Raw genomic sequence first — 14,668 nt, forward strand, 5'->3', positions numbered from 1 at the left:
GCGATATCCTATCTGCACATCCAAACAACGATGTCGCAACAACGAAGCTACACGACCGTCGCCGAGGGTGGCATCCCCCCCGCCGTCCCCGCCGTCCTAGACCTCGTAGGGGCCTCCGAGCAGTCTCACCCTTCCACCTCTGTCGCCCGTGATGCGAGGATCTCCTCTGTCCCCCTCGAGCAGTCCCCAGCGATCCCTCTGCCTCTTCCTCATGATGAGAGCGAAAGCCCGGTCGACTGGCCAGTCGAGATGAGGGGCGTGCCAGATTACCGACCGCTGGATCGGAACGTGGATTATGCGTCCAGGCCGATGGGACAGAACAATATCGAGTATACGTTCTTGCTGTTCATGTTCACCGGCGTCAGGATCACGGGGGTGAGCATGGCTTCAGGACGATCTGAATGTGAGCGGTCGAGAGCTTCGAGCTGATATGAATTTTCATGTTGTGCGTTGTGGGGATGTAGTTGGCGAACAAGGCTTGGCGGAACACGGTTGGCAGGATCACGGATGACGTGTTCAAGTACAAGGTCGGGGGACAGTGGTAGCAGGGAGGACGAGGAGGCTCTTGTTGCCGGATTGTAGTGTGTAGACGTGCTTGTATGATACATGATGCAAGATTGTATGCAGTGTATGATGTATGATAGACATGGTAGTGCATAACGATACGAGATCTTCCGTATCTTCGACAGCATTCGACATCAGCTATCAGACGATCGCAGTTACGTAAGATGACGTTATGACGAGTTTATATCACGTGATGATCGATACTTGGGTCCACTTCTACAAAGCTGCTATACAAGTTATACAGGCTACAGCCTACCACCTCGCCATCTCGCAAGAGCCAACAGCCCACCTCGATAGATCAGCCATCCACTCGTCCCCAAGAAGCAAGTCAGGAAAATACTAGCAGCGAATAAGAAGCCTATCATGGTATCATGTCAAACCCCGATCAGTCCTCACGCTCTCAAAGGCCATTCTGAAAGGCGTTTCAAACTCACTTCCACCGAAGAAATCGATCCTAAATCCTCCAGCTTGGTGCAGCTTGGCTACCTTCAAGCCTTTGTAACTCTTATCAGGATTGCCATAATCCCGAGAAGGCTTGTCGGACTCCCAAAAGACGCGCTCTCGGTTGACGGTAAAGTCTTTTCGAGAAGCATAGGCACCGGCGACTGATCGGGACGAGATCAGAATAAATCCAATACGGCAACAAGTGGTCAGCGGGGAGACGATCTCCGGGCAACCAGCGGTTCGGCGACGTACTAGCTAGTCTTCGAGGGATATCGTTGATAGCCACCGACTTTCTCTCGAGATTGCCCGCCGCATACTCTCCAAACCTCTTTTCCGCAAACACGTACGCCAACGGACTCGAAGGTAGACGATTGGTCACCGTATCCATCGCGTGATCCAATGACCTGACGGAGAAGACCGGTAGGTAGTCGAGTTGCGACGAGGCTAGGATGTCTTCCGCCGCGTCGAGGGCCTGGACGTGTGGCTGAAAGTTTGGTGGGAGGGTGCTCTTCAGCGCGGGGATCATCAAGGCCGAGACGTTCTCGTGGACGAGCAAGTAACCGGGAACTCCAGAGCTGGCACTACCAGACTTGTCTTTCATGTCGTCGGCTCCACGTGCGATGTGATACGCTTGTGCGATCGAACTGGCTATATCCTGGATCGCGTTGCGCACTTCGTCGGGGCAAGATTTCGATGTCGTCCCATCGCTTCGAGTCATCGCCATCCCTTGCAGCAATGCTGAAGGAACAACGGACTGGTCGATAATCACCGGGTTATGCCCCCTAGCTGGAATATGGACGGTGAACTTGCGAATGGGAAGGACGAGGTCATCTTTGTCGGTGCCAGGAAGATCCCCGAAGCAGACAAGTCCAGCGAGACCGGTCGGACCGGACTTGAGCCAAGTGTTGAGCGCGGACGGGTCTTCCATCACGAAGTGAAAGCTGGATTGATCCATGCTTGAGCGGAGAGGTCGGACCAAGGTGGAATGGACGGCAGATTGTGACGGGAACTGAGCATGGTGACAGATGACAACGAATCGTGATCCGATTCAGCACCTGTGTTTCATGCCATAGCCTGGCCCAGAGCATCGACATTCGTTGGTCGTCCACTTACAGAGACGATCGCGGCGTTGCCGTCGTAAAACGCAGTGACGAGGGGTACAACCCAGCTGGCGATCGGATCTACACGCGAAGCGCATCACACGTTAGCCAAATTGTTCGAACCCCTTTCATAGCGGAAGAAGAGTATGGCTCACGAGTCTCATTGGCCACGATCAAGACCGTCCCCGCGCCGCAATCCTTTCGTCCTTGTTTTGCCTTCGGATCGACAAGAGCCCGTAACGCCTTGGCGGCCTTGACGAGATCAGAGGGCAGCTCCTCGATCGTCTCAGAAATGACTTGTAGACAGTGTTCGAGCTCGAGCGCACATCGTCCGGGGTTTCGAGTGGCAGCCAGGATGGTCTCGCCATTGTCCTGCAAAATGCCTTTAGATTTCACATGCGTAGTCGGATTCAGTTCCTTTTGCCTCGATCGAGCATAGGAGAGGGGACAAGATCCGTCAGTCTACTTACGAAACAGAGCTCGCAATTGCTTGTGCTTGAAGGCGATATTCTTGAGACGGCCATCGATAAAGGCTCCCTCTGCATCCACCGCAGCTCGGTTCAAAGCCTTAAAATCGTGTCGGGCAGGCATGGTTCAGAACGACGACGGGAACAAGATGCTGCTTTGTCCTAGAACTTCTCGGATTATCAGCAGGCGCAGAACATGTCGTCTTTCGATAGGATGCTTGATGATCGTCCCAATCGTGAAAAGGGCTCGTGACATATACTCGACAGAGCGATACTGGCGGAAAATCCGGACGCGACGGATCTTATCGCAAAGCCGATCCCCCGACAAATCTATCCGCGAACGCCGAGGCGGCCGCTTCAGAGCGAGTCTTTCCATTATAATAAGGATACGAGCCATCAAAGGCTCAAGACGTCTGTTCCCGATCTGCTGCCTGGTCTCTCACACCATCGGTTCATCTATTACGCTTCACGAATCATGCCCGACGCTGCCACCGGAATCCTTTCACAAGCTCCACCTCATCCTCGTCGGTTTGTCACCTCGCACGACGAGCAAGGAAATGCAATTTTCAAGATCGAAGGAGATATCCCCCATACACAATTTTACAAGTCAGAGGAAGAGTGCGCCGTCTTCCATGTCCCTTGGACGACCGAAGGTCTGCCGGTGACCGTTTCGGACACCGGAGATCGAGCGGTAACAAAGGCTGGAGGTTCCCTAGCGCGAGAGAACGGAATCGTCTGCCGCTACGTCGATTTCCCCCCGAACACGTTCAGCCCAATGCACAGGACACACAGTCTCGATTATGGCAAGTATTCCTGGCCTTCGCGATTCGACCTCACTAGATCACTCATACAACCTCTTGACCATGACATCAGGTGTGGTCATCTTCGGAGATCTGGAGCTGGTTCTGGACAACGGCGAAACAAGACAGATGACGCAATCTGATGTCGTGGTTCAGAGGGGAACGTGAGTTGGTTCCGTCTGGTTTTCGCCCAAAAAGGCCCTGTTCTGATTACGAATGGCGCTCAGGATCCATCAATGGAACAACAAGACCGACAAGTGGGCGAGAATGATGTTCGTCCTGATCGCCTCGGATCCTGTAATGATCGACGGAAAGCCTCTGCCATCGAATTTGTAATATGGTTGATTATGCTATAGTACTATCGAGTTGCAGCATCGAGGCATATAGTCTACGCCTTCACATCTCTAATCATCTTCAGTTATTAATTCGAAGGCACGCCTGCGCTCTCATCACCAAATTCTGGTATCGTCCATCTCAAGAGCTCCAAAAATTGCTGATCATCTTGACCGCCTGAGTCGCCCATCAGTATTGTCGACCAGTCAAACGTGTCGATTGCAGCTCCTGCATCCTGCCCTGCATTGATGATGCCTGATTGGGACGAGTCGACAGTCTGCGAGAACCCGTCTGCGAGGTTATTGAAATTGAATCCGATAGGGTTAAAATCCGACTTGAGGCTATTGTCGAAGCTGTAATCCGTACGACCTGCTTCTATCGGATGCTGTGGGGTGTGAGGATTCGTCTGCAAAGCTCTGAGTCAGTTTGCCGTTGGCGGGTCACCGGTGAAATCTTTGAGATGCGCCTCACTAGAACTCTCTTCAACAGTCCACCGAATTTGCCGGGATCCTCGAATGGTCGCTTCCTTTTTCCAGGCGCATAGTCCTGAGGGGAAGTCTGCTCATCTCTCTTGCTTCTCATTTCCGCGTCTAATGGGAATTGAGTCCACATGAGGATGCCAAACTTTGCAAACAAAAATCAGGTTTCGTGAGCGCACCATATAGCTTTTGCAGTACGTCCGCCGAACGGGAGGTTGCAGCGGAGCCCTGTAACCGGCTGCAGTACGAAACTGAAATTTAGCTTGGCTTGCTTTGTGATGCAGTTCACAATGTTGCTTACCGAAGAGATCCAATCCCGCGCCGGACCAAGAATGCTAAGTCATCGATTTCAAACGGTCCTGCGTGACAAAGATTCATGAGAATCACGATAGTTGCCGACAAGATGCTATGAGCAAGAGGCCTGTATAGCGCCCGTCAACGGTGTATTTATGCTTCGGACACAGTAGGGAAGGGCATACCAATAGCGGAGAAGACTGTTCGCAGGGGATTGGGCTAGATTCGTGCCGAGTATGAAGCTGGCCGATTTCAATGTGACATCCTTGGAGAATGCATACTTACTGTACACTCAGGATGTTAGACAGTCACGTCGCGTCTGGTCTTTCGGGAGCTCACTCACTGAGAGCGGTAAGCCATGTTGAGATAGAATCGATGTAGTCTGAGGATTTGATAGTGGCCGTGTGTGTTGATGAGCTGTTTCTCTGCGCTCAATCGCTGTAATGTTGCAGCGTCTGTTGCCCATTGCGTTGGATCCATTTCAAAATCGGCATTCAGACGATAGAAAGGAGAAAGCTGCGAGATCACGCTCATGAATCCCTCCTGAGTGCTGTTCGTGCGAGCTACACATCTCAGCTACTCGATTGCGCAGAAGACTCTTGAATCACCGCACTCGCCTGATGATCAAATCGTAACTTAATTTGCCAGCACTGAGGACGGCCTGCACAAAGTTGCGAACGGGGTATAGGAAAGATAGCCTATTCAAGAAAAAGCTCATATCCTATCGCGAACCCAGCAATAATTCAGATTAGATCACGTCGGCTCCCGGTTGCTAATATCTTGAGCGCTCACGGTACGCGTGGACATGGGCTCCGATATGATTGGACCATGACCGATCAGAGCCTCGTCCGAAATATTGGCAGGTTGAGCGCAGGTGGCATGATCGATGGAAGCGACATGATCAAAACGATGTTCAAGACTAGCGATCCAATCCAGCTCAACCTGAATTTCTGACCTCTGATTAGTCCTAATCGGCTCTTGAAATGATGCTGCTAGACGTACCAGGGCCCACCAGACTCGACGGCCGACTTCGCGATCGCTCGCATTGGTCCATCGTCGCCCAAAATGCTGTGCAATTTGGGCCGAGGTGGACTCCATCGCTAGCTCTGGTCCCAGCCGAGATAATCCCATGTTCATCGCGACCTTGATGGCTGTTCCGAGTTGAGCAAGATGGGACTCGGACCGGTTGATGGAAGACCAGTAAGGACCGATGATTCTGATAGAGGGGGCACGGTCTCCCGATTAGTATGCTTGAACACCAGTCGACGTTCGAACTATATGCTGCGCCTCACATGAAAGCCTGGAGCGATTCCAGCCTAGGGGAGCCCGCCCAATCGATCTTCACCAGGGTCACCTCTAGCAGTTCATTCCAATCCGAAAGAGCGGCATCACGCTCCTTCTGGTTGTAACCCGTGTTGCGTAAAACCTCGTCTGTCATCAGGTGAAGCGAAGCACACAGACAGGCCGTGTAGAGCGGGAGAAAGGCTGCTTGATCCGATGAGACGCCTCCGGAAGTCGTAAATTGGCGATGAAAATCTTGCACCCTTTGAGTGAAGCTTGGTATATGGAGGCATCGAAACCTGTCATCCGGACCGCAGCCCAAGTCTAGAGTAAGCGGCCACCTGATGCTCCCGACTTGATCCAAACTTACAGCCATTCAATACTGAGAAAAGTTAGGGTGGAATTGACCAAAGCTCGATAAGTGAAATATACTCTGCTCAAGAAATGACAAGACTGACTCGGACAACTGAAATCACAGACCCTACAAAGTCAGTAGCGTGTTTCGAAGCTAAATCGGGAGTCAAAATCTGGCCTACGAAATGGCTCAAAAGGTACTGCGCCAGAGCGAGCGGCGGCAGACGATCAAGGCCGGGAATATGGATTAGCTCCTGCCCAACCGCATGTCCGTCAACCGATTTAGGCGTTAAATCTTGTGGTAGCTCCAAAGGCGTTGATCGGGATTCGCTCGTCATGCCTGTCAATCGACATGGTGGTTCTTAGCAACCAGTCATCCATATAAGGTATCGACCCATAGACGTACCTGGCAAACCGGTATTACCATCGCGCATCACCTTGCGATCATAAACCATGTCCTCCAACAGCAGAGCAGCGTCGTGTTCGGTCAAACTTGGAGCCTTGCTCACGGGTTCACTGTTCTGTATGGAAGGGCCTGCAAAGCTTCGACCCTGCAAGCTGCCGGCCTGTTGCCAATGTGTCCTGAAAGGCGGTGAAATGCCAACCGGCGGATTTGGTGGGATCACAGACATCGAAGGACCTGACAGGTTCATGGCCGGGTCCGTACTGTTGTTGGTATCCTGTCGGGCAGAAGAGGAACGAGGGTGTCTACCCACCACCAGTCGCGACTGATCCGTCTCGTTTGGCAGGTTGTGGTTCTGGCCGGCATTATCCCAGGTCTCTTCCATACCGTCGACCTGGAAATCAATGTTATCCATGGGTTCGTCGAAAAAGGAATCCTGTCTTGTTGCTTGGGGTTTCGAGCCTTCGCCAATTGGTTCGTTAGAAGGCCCAGGAGCGAATCGGACCGATCTCGAACCAGATGCGATGGCGTTCTGTTGTCCCGTGCCCGTATGCTCGGGAAGCGTCAGATGTTCCCCCCTAAACATGGCACTGACGAGACATTCCAGCTCATACACCCTGGAGACGAGAGTGTCGAAATCCCGAAGGTGAGTGTATCCTCTTGATATCGAAAAGAGCAACTTGCTTCAGCGTAGAGTCATGACAAGGGATATGAAACTTGATGACTGACGTTAGACCTTCGGGTAAAGGTTTCTGATACTCGACACAAGCATCCCTAGCATTGACTCCTCTTGTCTTGCACGGACCACACGGGAAGACGCTGAACGTAGAAGCGTCAAGACATTCGCTCGTGAGCCCAAATGACATGCAGAGGATGACGAGCGAGACTCACCGGTCACATTTGGTCTTTCTCCGTCTGCATTCTATGCACCAGTCCCAAGACATACATCAAATGATTCAGCCTTTGGTCCGTCTATCATCCCCTTCGGACCAGCCGAGACGCACCTGTGCAGCTCTGTACCGTCCGATTCCTTCTCTCCTGCTTGTTCTCCAACTGGTCCGCATAGCTGAACGAAGGGAAATCCTGGTGGGATTCGGTTTGATGCACAAGCGGAAACATTGAGCTGTGAAGTCGAACCGTGTCTGAAAACCTGCCCACAACTCACCCCGAGCAATGTTGGTGGACCGCTTGCTGGGTCCAGATTATCGCGGCCTTCCATCCTGGGATACTACTACACTGAGCGACTGACAGGGTCTGATGACGTGGCGAAAGAAGAGATGGGTACGATGACAGCGATCGGAAGTTGGTTTGAACACATGCGATGGCGAGATGCGAGATGACATGTCCAGGATTGGACAAGAGACGTGGTGTGGTGCTGCTCAGCCTGCTTCGGGAAGTTCGGATCCGGGGGGGCAAGTAGCGGAGGCACCTCGGCGACCTGCCTCGCATGAAGCTATAAGGCAGGGCGATGGGCTAGATCACCCTGCCCCGCTTCAATTTTGAGACTTCATCCTGATTCGACTGCTCCTGAGGCTTCGAGATGATTGTTCGTATACGCTCACCGCAAGGATTGACCCGTAACGAAGTAGAAGAGGACTCTAGGTGGAACCAGGTGGTAAGGCTTTCACGCCGTCTTTCCGACGCGTTCGAGGCGCAAGCCTGACGGACAGCTTCCCTCTCTTCACACAGCTTCGATCGCATCACATTCGATATCCGACCAAGGGTACGGCTTTGACTCTTCGTCGACATGGAGATACCAACAAGATCGATCTATTGAGCTCGGTAGAGAATGGGAAGACTTTGGCAGAACAGGGCGTTCGGTGAGTGCCTTTCGTTCATTTTATTCAGATGGAGGTTTCGCCGGGACTGATAGTATTACCGGCGCGTGTTCTTGTAGGCATGGCGACCTGTTCTACTTGGAACCCTCTCGATCTGTGACAAAGTCTTTCGAAGAAACTATTCTGGTCAGCCCACCGCTCAGTCCCGTCTCTGCGGACTCGTCAGTAGCAATCTCGGGTTGGAGTCATGCCGAGATTTATAGCAGGATCAGGAGGATGCTCATGTCGAGCAAAACGAGAGGTTGACGAGATGCGAAGGGGCGTTCGAACGATAGTTCCATTACTGTTTATTGTACTTGTGCGCTTGTGCCTAGTTTCAACCTGCAACCTGTAACTATTACGGAATACTATGTCGTCTGCAAGTAGTACATTATCGTTTCTCCCGCGTCATACCCCAGTAGCCAGTAGCGAGCTTCGACCACATCGGCAATCAACCGATCTGCGCCCTGTGCAATGGTCATCTGCCAGTCTTTTATTGTATCAACGTACGAGTTCGGTTGTCATACTATAACAGCCTATCCTGGACAAGTCAGAGGTACGGGCGCAAGGGTGCGGACGTCCAGGCTGTCCAGCTACTGTAGGCCACAGACGAATGCAGCGTTTCAAGATTGGTGCCTGCCTGCACGTCCACGCGTCCACAACCGTATCGCTCGTTTGTCCATACTTATTTTCTACTCTAGGTTTGTCACCGTCTCCGTTGATCGAAAAGGTTCCGGGGCTCTCTTTCCGCGGACCCCGTGGGTCCCGACGGTGACCCTTCCGATCAATATGCACAAGCTTTGGTTTTACTACGAATGAGCTCCTCCTTGATCCTTGAGCGATACAGTATAATAGCACGGTCATTCTCCTGGTGATGATCAAGAAACCTTACAGCCTCAGGGTACTATGCAGCAACAAATCTCGCGATCCCCATCATGTCAAAGTACGAAGCAGACGAGAAGCATTTCGAGCAAGATCACGTCGAGTTCGCCGAGAACGGCGGCAAGCAAGGATCTCAACCTCAAATTGAAGGGAACATCCAATTGATCGGGAATGATGGCGAGGTCCGACTCGTTCCTACCCCAAGGTATGTCCCAGCTGTGGTTTCAGAACTTTAGACTTCCTCGTTGAGCTGATCCGTTCGTCTTGCACCTGCCATTTAGCGGCTCCAAGCACGACCCTTTGAGTTTTGGCAAAGCGCGCAAAGTCGGCTTGTTGGTCACTGTTATCTGGTTCTCTATCATCGCCTTGAGCGTTGTCGGCGGCTTTGGAGCCCTGGCTCCTATCTTCTTCGGCCTCTACATTCCTCGTGAGCAGGTCGAGCCTCGGAACCTCATTGACATAGCTCGAGGCTGAACCTGTTATGCTGGCCGTAGAGGGTGTCACGGCTGACCATGTCGTCAGGCTCCTTACCTGGCCGTCTCTATTCACCGGGCTGGGAAACTTTGTGTTTCTTCCTCTCGCCCTGGTTGTGGGCCGGTAAGTCTGCTCGTCCTCGTTCGCTATCAATTTGCTTCGTTCCTTGCTGACTGTCTACACGATTCCGATTGCAGACGACCCGTATTCATATTCGCCTCCTTCATGCTCGTGGGGTCTTCTGTATGGGCAGCCAAATCAGGCACCTCCTATGAGAGTCATCTAGGAGCGAGGCTGTTGCAAGGTTTCAGTGCCGGTGCTACCGAGAGTCTGTTACCTTTGATCATCACCGACATGACATTCGTTCACCAACGCTCGAAGTACTTTGGTGCCTACTGGGTGGTAAGCGTTCATCGATCCGGTTGGGAAGATACAATCGACGCTTACCAGGAGTGTTGAGCTTTACAGGCTCAAAGTTTGTTCACAGCCTGTCTGAACACGGCGAGCTCCTACATCGCTGAATATTTGCAATGGGCTTGGTATTACTGGGTAAGCTGATCACGATTTCTATGGTTGTACGGAAGTTCAAGAGCTGACTCTAGGCTACACTCCAGATTTTTACCATTCTCGCCGTCATCGGGGTCCTCTTGGTAATCTTTGCTGCCCCGGAGACCAAGTTCGAACGACCCGCCTTTGCCATCGACGGCAAGGCGGCCAAGGTGGATGCTTTCGGTAATCTCGTAATGCTCACCGAAGAGGAAGCTGCCCACGTAGCCCTGGACACCAACGCGGATCAGACTGTGGGGCCGAAAGAGAACATGGGTTACGTCGAATCGCTCCTCTACCGGGTCCCGGCCACGTGGAGCGACTTCAAGGTCATTCTGAACGTATACAAACACATGGTTTTGGCCCTTCTGGATCCCGCTATTATCTGGTCGCTCGGCGCATCTTCTATCGTACTTGGCACCACCATCGGGCAATCATTGACATTCGGGACGATATTGCAAGAGAAGTACCAGTACGTTCGCGCTGAAATAGGACGTTTCTCCGGCAAGACGCTGATACTACTACTTTCAATCTTTGAACGTGAATTTTCAAGTTGGGCACACCAAAATACCGGCCTTATCTACCTCGGTACCCTTCCCATCTGTGTACTCTCCTTCTTGACCAGCGGATGGGGCGGTGACAAGATCAACTTGTGGTTTGCGAAGCGAAACGGGGGCGTCCATCTCCCAGAACACCGAGTGAGTCTCAATACCGACTAGATACCGCCACCAACTGCTGACCGCAGCGCGATATCTTAGCTCCCGGCTATCATTGTTCCTACCATACTCGGCCTCTCCCTTGGCGTTTTGATGTATGGTTTCTGCGCTGATGCCGCGCCCAACGTTCACTGGATCGCCATTGTCATCAGCCAGAACATGTCCACTTATCTCTTCATCTGCATATTGATCACCACGACGACATAGTGAGTCACATCCCCATTTTATGTTTTAACTACAGCAGGCTGATCAAGGATGGTCGGCATAGCTGCGTCGAGAGCATGACTCACCATGCTGGAGCTGCCTTGGTCATGGTCGTAGGAGGCAAGAACATCTTGTCTTTCGGACTCGCCACCGCCATTACCGATCTCGCCAACACAGGAAGAAACGCTTATGCCAATGGAATCTTGGCCGGCTGCGCTGGTGGATGGCTACTTTTGGCCTTGCCTCTGTACTTCTACATGCCCAGGTACCGCAAGTGGAAGGCTGAAAGGGCCACAAAGTGAGAATGCAGAATCTTGATCAGTAACAAGGTTCGCAAGGGAATTTGAGGTAATGAGGGTAAAGGGTTCTGGGTAATACAAGGAAACGGAAAATGATATGATCAGTCGTATGGTGAAATCAAGAGTGCCGCACGAGGAAGGCCGACAAGGCGGAAGAACCAGATATTTGTACTACTAGCAGAAGTGCGGGAAAGAGTGCAAATGTGTAAACTTCCGGATCCGTGATACAGATTGACAATAGTCGAGTCGAGCAGAGACTAGCATATCATTGTCGATCTGATCCTAGCGTAGTTGTTGCACTTTGGAAGTTCACCGCCTTCCTGAATGTGTAGCAAGGGTTTGCGTAGACCTGCTTGGCAGGTTTTGGTGTGTAACTCATATTGTTCGCGACCACACCTGGCGAGCCTACTTTGTATCGCATGATAGCCAGTCTGGCCAGTATCACATAATCAGTTCGTACATATCTTTCGCACGCAAAGATGGGCGATACCGAGGCTTACATATCATTTCGGAAGGTCGAATTTGACTTTTTTACCGCTCGTTTCTTTCGATCTTGCCGTTTGCGAAATCTCGACCTCCGGTGTCTCGACCCTTCTCGTTCGTTCCCCAGTATTGTGAAGGTGGTCGCTCAAGCTAATCGAGTTCGCTTGATGTGGGATTCTTACACGGATGTCGCCTGTCTCGGGAGGGTCGTTCAAGGGTCGCAACAAACACGTCAAGAAGAAGTAGGGAAAGTCGACATCAACACGTCTGTAATCCGCCATTAATCCGTATTCGCACCACCATCGCAGATGAGAGCCAACTAACCTTCGCTGATCAGCTTGGCCCAGAACTTCCTCTCAGTATAGCGGATACCTTTTAGCGATTGCCATTCAGTCATCATATCTAGGGCTAGCTCATCGGCAGTGGTGATCCCCATGCGATAGCTCCTATGATAGCCATCAGCGTCGGTCGAACCCGTTCACATGCGGCATGCCAAGACATACTCACCTGAACCGGTCTATCGCAATTACTGCCGCTCTTATCACGTGCAAAGAGCAGTTGTACCTGTCCACCTGCAATCCCGTATTGACAATCTGTTGGTCTGTTGGGAGGGAAAGGATTCGGTGAAGAGACAAGACGAAGATGGAGAATAACACACCAGAACCGGTGATCAATTTCATGATGGTGCAGAACTAGCGACCGTGGACCAAGCCGAAACAAAACTCACCAGCAGGAATATCTTCCCGACACGACCTGATCTGGCCCTGTTCGAGCGTTTCTGCTTTCGCCCGTTTGTCCTTCGTCTCGCCATCCTTGGCTCTTATATCATCCACCACTGGTCGAGAAGATGTGACGGGCGGGAGAAGAGAGTCCACCAGGTAATTGCGGGTGATCTTTCCAAAGAATCGCACATCCAGGGTGAAGTGCCAACCTGACCCTCGAACGATCAAGGCCATTGCAGCATGATCGGTCGCAGTCAACCTGAACAACGATTGGGGTAAGTGACGGTTATGTTTGCAAGAGAGGGAGGAGGTTATTAACTTACCGCTGCGTGATTGTGCTTTTCACCTTTGACCCCGGCCAATCCCACGCTGCACTGACAGTGAGAGCAATTCCTTCTTCGTCGTTCGGCATGTGTGCGACAGCCCTGATGCCCCGCTCAATAAAATCGTCCGTCATCCACTCCGTAGTGCCTAGTTTCTCCAGATCCGTTCCCAGGAACTCCTGACCATTTGTTACGTATACAATGGGGTAAAACTTCCATGAGGGCGGAGGGAATTGGACTGGCTGAGCCATAATTGCTGTAAGGCTACGGGAGGCGACCGAAGGAGTGCAGTTTATGATCGAAAGGAGGATATGATCAGGGTCGACAGTGAGGGCTGTGACGATCTTTAAGCTCACTGGTGACTGACATCGACAGCTTATAGAGTGAGACTCAGCTGCGTACGCGTAGCATGAGGGTTTTCGCATAGATCGCTTCCTGTTGGATAGCTCGGGCCGGGCATAATTACTACCGCATCCCCGATCAACGTCTGTCTCACATACATTACGGTGTTGTCCAGAGTGGTCGCTTCCGATCGGTGATATCGCGTCGCATAAGCGAGGTGTCCCCGAAACCACAACGCATGCAACCCACAGCCCTCCTTGTTGTCGAGGGGGGGGGGATGAGGTCACGGAGGTGGAAGAGCGTGACGTGATGATATGATCGATGGGATCAAATCCAGCCTAGGGTCCTTTCCCGCATAACGTCGCGACAAGACTGGGCCGAAAAAGAATGTTCTTTGCATCGGTTTTTCACTTTCGGACTTCGTTGTAAGTACACAAATAAAAGTGGGGCCGACGGATTCATGCTTGAATCATCGACGGGCGACGATCGAGCGCCAACCTCGCTGTCTACTTCGGCCGTGAACCTCCTTTACCAACACGTATATCGCACAAATGTCGTCCATGGCTCATCTCGGGCAGTGTTTCAGGCGACCGGCTAACAGCAACGCGCGGCTCTCGTCGCTGTCGCTGTGAAAGGATACCGATCTGGCTAAAACCCACGGCACTAAATCTATTCGCAGTCACGCGCACGGCCCCGGTCGTTGTTGCTGCGAAAAGGGTTGTCGATCACAAAGGACCTCCTTTGGACTCGCCGGATCCGCCAAAGAACGCTCGCAGATCGCCGTTTAAGGTTTCGAACTTCGAGGCGCGCTAATCCGACGCGCCGGGCGAGCCACTCTGCTCGTCAACCAGATCGATTCAGGGGTAAGTCTAACTCTCAACCGTTAACTATATTGCTAATGTACACTGTACTCTGAGGTATCTCGATCTATCAGCATAGAATACCAAGTTCCTCGCGCCCGACAAATCAAAAAACGGCCGGAAGCTTGCCCATAAGCAAGCGACACTTCCTGGACTTCGTCGAGGGGTTATTCAAGAAGAGCGAAACGAAATGGATCTTCAGCAGAACGACAGTAAATCGCAGGCGCTCTCTATCGGTCACCCAAGCTATGGAAGATGCAACAATGCACGTTCTCCATGCGAGCCTTCACGTGACGACGTACGTGTAGAATCCTCTGGACAGCGGAAATATGCTGTAAGCGGTCGTTGATAGTAGTTGGCTACCGTATATCATTACTCCACGATGGGTTTAGGCCGATGGCTTGTTTCGCAAAGGACTTTCGAACTTGAAAAAGCTTGCGGTCGCAACGACATACATGTACATGGCTAAGTTCACAAGATC

At 52.0% G+C, this 14,668-nt stretch overlaps 7 protein-coding genes across 7 annotated transcripts; 4 read left to right on the forward strand and 3 right to left on the reverse strand.

Annotated features, from left to right (window-relative positions):
• Window positions 1-30: 30 nt before the first annotated feature.
• On the forward strand, window positions 31-545 carry HD553DRAFT_343126 (uncharacterized protein; the record flags this gene model as incomplete). The annotated part of the gene is made up of 2 exons (XM_046182844.1): window positions 31-375; window positions 465-545. 2 exons carry the CDS (start codon window positions 31-33, stop codon window positions 543-545), a joined length of 426 nt encoding a protein of 141 aa, XP_046035714.1.
• Window positions 546-752: 207 nt separating this feature from the next.
• Window positions 753-2,699, reverse strand: HD553DRAFT_350791 (uncharacterized protein; the record flags this gene model as incomplete). The annotated part of the gene is made up of 6 exons (XM_046183564.1): window positions 753-922; window positions 999-1,169; window positions 1,261-2,017; window positions 2,122-2,189; window positions 2,264-2,491; window positions 2,579-2,699. 6 exons carry the CDS (start codon window positions 2,697-2,699, stop codon window positions 810-812), a joined length of 1,458 nt encoding a protein of 485 aa, XP_046035715.1. The 3' UTR covers window positions 753-809.
• Window positions 2,700-3,050: 351 nt separating this feature from the next.
• On the forward strand, window positions 3,051-3,711 carry HD553DRAFT_273761 (uncharacterized protein; the record flags this gene model as incomplete). The annotated part of the gene is made up of 3 exons (XM_046177829.1): window positions 3,051-3,366; window positions 3,416-3,539; window positions 3,603-3,711. The coding sequence occupies 3 exons, from the start codon at window positions 3,051-3,053 to the stop codon at window positions 3,709-3,711; spliced, it is 549 nt and encodes a 182-aa protein (XP_046035716.1).
• On the reverse strand, window positions 3,712-8,038 carry HD553DRAFT_313309 (uncharacterized protein). The gene is made up of 18 exons (XM_046180219.1): window positions 7,685-8,038; window positions 7,524-7,602; window positions 7,411-7,441; window positions 7,249-7,338; window positions 6,523-7,178; window positions 6,299-6,456; window positions 6,221-6,228; window positions 6,133-6,144; window positions 5,774-6,061; window positions 5,484-5,697; window positions 5,274-5,423; window positions 5,099-5,202; window positions 4,825-5,031; window positions 4,667-4,765; window positions 4,489-4,608; window positions 4,367-4,425; window positions 4,180-4,298; window positions 3,712-4,114 (listed from the first exon to the last, which is right to left on the reverse strand). Exons 1-18 carry the CDS (start codon window positions 7,736-7,738, stop codon window positions 3,797-3,799), a joined length of 2,766 nt encoding a protein of 921 aa, XP_046035717.1. The 5' UTR covers window positions 7,739-8,038; the 3' UTR covers window positions 3,712-3,796.
• On the forward strand, window positions 8,039-8,941 carry HD553DRAFT_350794 (uncharacterized protein). The gene is made up of 3 exons (XM_046183565.1): window positions 8,039-8,134; window positions 8,209-8,339; window positions 8,417-8,941. Exons 1-3 carry the CDS (start codon window positions 8,060-8,062, stop codon window positions 8,601-8,603), a joined length of 393 nt encoding a protein of 130 aa, XP_046035718.1. The 5' UTR covers window positions 8,039-8,059; the 3' UTR covers window positions 8,604-8,941.
• Window positions 8,942-9,182: 241 nt separating this feature from the next.
• Window positions 9,183-11,890, forward strand: HD553DRAFT_55014 (major facilitator superfamily domain-containing protein). The gene is made up of 9 exons (XM_046184310.1): window positions 9,183-9,423; window positions 9,500-9,645; window positions 9,713-9,815; window positions 9,890-10,094; window positions 10,161-10,241; window positions 10,307-10,710; window positions 10,792-10,936; window positions 10,997-11,160; window positions 11,223-11,890. Exons 1-9 carry the CDS (start codon window positions 9,272-9,274, stop codon window positions 11,458-11,460), a joined length of 1,638 nt encoding a protein of 545 aa, XP_046035719.1. The 5' UTR covers window positions 9,183-9,271; the 3' UTR covers window positions 11,461-11,890.
• A 282-nt stretch (window positions 11,891-12,172) lies between these two features.
• Window positions 12,173-13,236, reverse strand: HD553DRAFT_343132 (uncharacterized protein; the record flags this gene model as incomplete). The annotated part of the gene is made up of 5 exons (XM_046182845.1): window positions 12,173-12,207; window positions 12,265-12,386; window positions 12,448-12,541; window positions 12,668-12,921; window positions 12,986-13,236. 5 exons carry the CDS (start codon window positions 13,234-13,236, stop codon window positions 12,173-12,175), a joined length of 756 nt encoding a protein of 251 aa, XP_046035720.1.
• Window positions 13,237-14,668: the final 1,432 nt, after the last annotated feature.

The sequence above is a fragment of the Filobasidium floriforme genome (assembly GCF_021052385.1).
Source record: "Filobasidium floriforme strain CBS 6241 chromosome Unknown HD553scaffold_14, whole genome shotgun sequence".
Taxonomy (NCBI): domain Eukaryota; kingdom Fungi; phylum Basidiomycota; class Tremellomycetes; order Filobasidiales; family Filobasidiaceae; genus Filobasidium; species Filobasidium floriforme.

Excerpts from the sequence above, each read along its gene's own strand:
- HD553DRAFT_313309 (XM_046180219.1), bottom strand. The coding sequence starts at position 7,738 with ATGGAAGGCCGCGATAATCTGGACCCAGCAAGCGGTCCACCAACATTG. Across the intron at positions 7,339-7,410 it reads AGAAAGACCAAATGTGACCG|CGTCTTCCCGTGTGGTCCGT; the intron begins GTGAGTCTCGCT and ends TTCTACGTTCAG. Across the intron at positions 4,426-4,488 it reads CGCGGGATTGGATCTCTTCG|CCGGTTACAGGGCTCCGCTG; the intron begins GTAAGCAACATT and ends TTCGTACTGCAG.
- HD553DRAFT_350794 (XM_046183565.1), top strand. The coding sequence starts at position 8,060 with ATGATTGTTCGTATACGCTCACCGCAAGGATTGACCCGTAACGAAGTA. Across the intron at positions 8,135-8,208 it reads ACTCTAGGTGGAACCAGGTG|CTTCGATCGCATCACATTCG; the intron begins GTAAGGCTTTCA and ends CTCTTCACACAG. Across the intron at positions 8,340-8,416 it reads TTGGCAGAACAGGGCGTTCG|GCATGGCGACCTGTTCTACT; the intron begins GTGAGTGCCTTT and ends GTGTTCTTGTAG.
- HD553DRAFT_55014 (XM_046184310.1), top strand. The coding sequence starts at position 9,272 with ATGTCAAAGTACGAAGCAGACGAGAAGCATTTCGAGCAAGATCACGTC. Across the intron at positions 9,816-9,889 it reads CTCGCCCTGGTTGTGGGCCG|ACGACCCGTATTCATATTCG; the intron begins GTAAGTCTGCTC and ends TTCCGATTGCAG. Across the intron at positions 10,937-10,996 it reads TCCATCTCCCAGAACACCGA|CTCCCGGCTATCATTGTTCC; the intron begins GTGAGTCTCAAT and ends GCGATATCTTAG.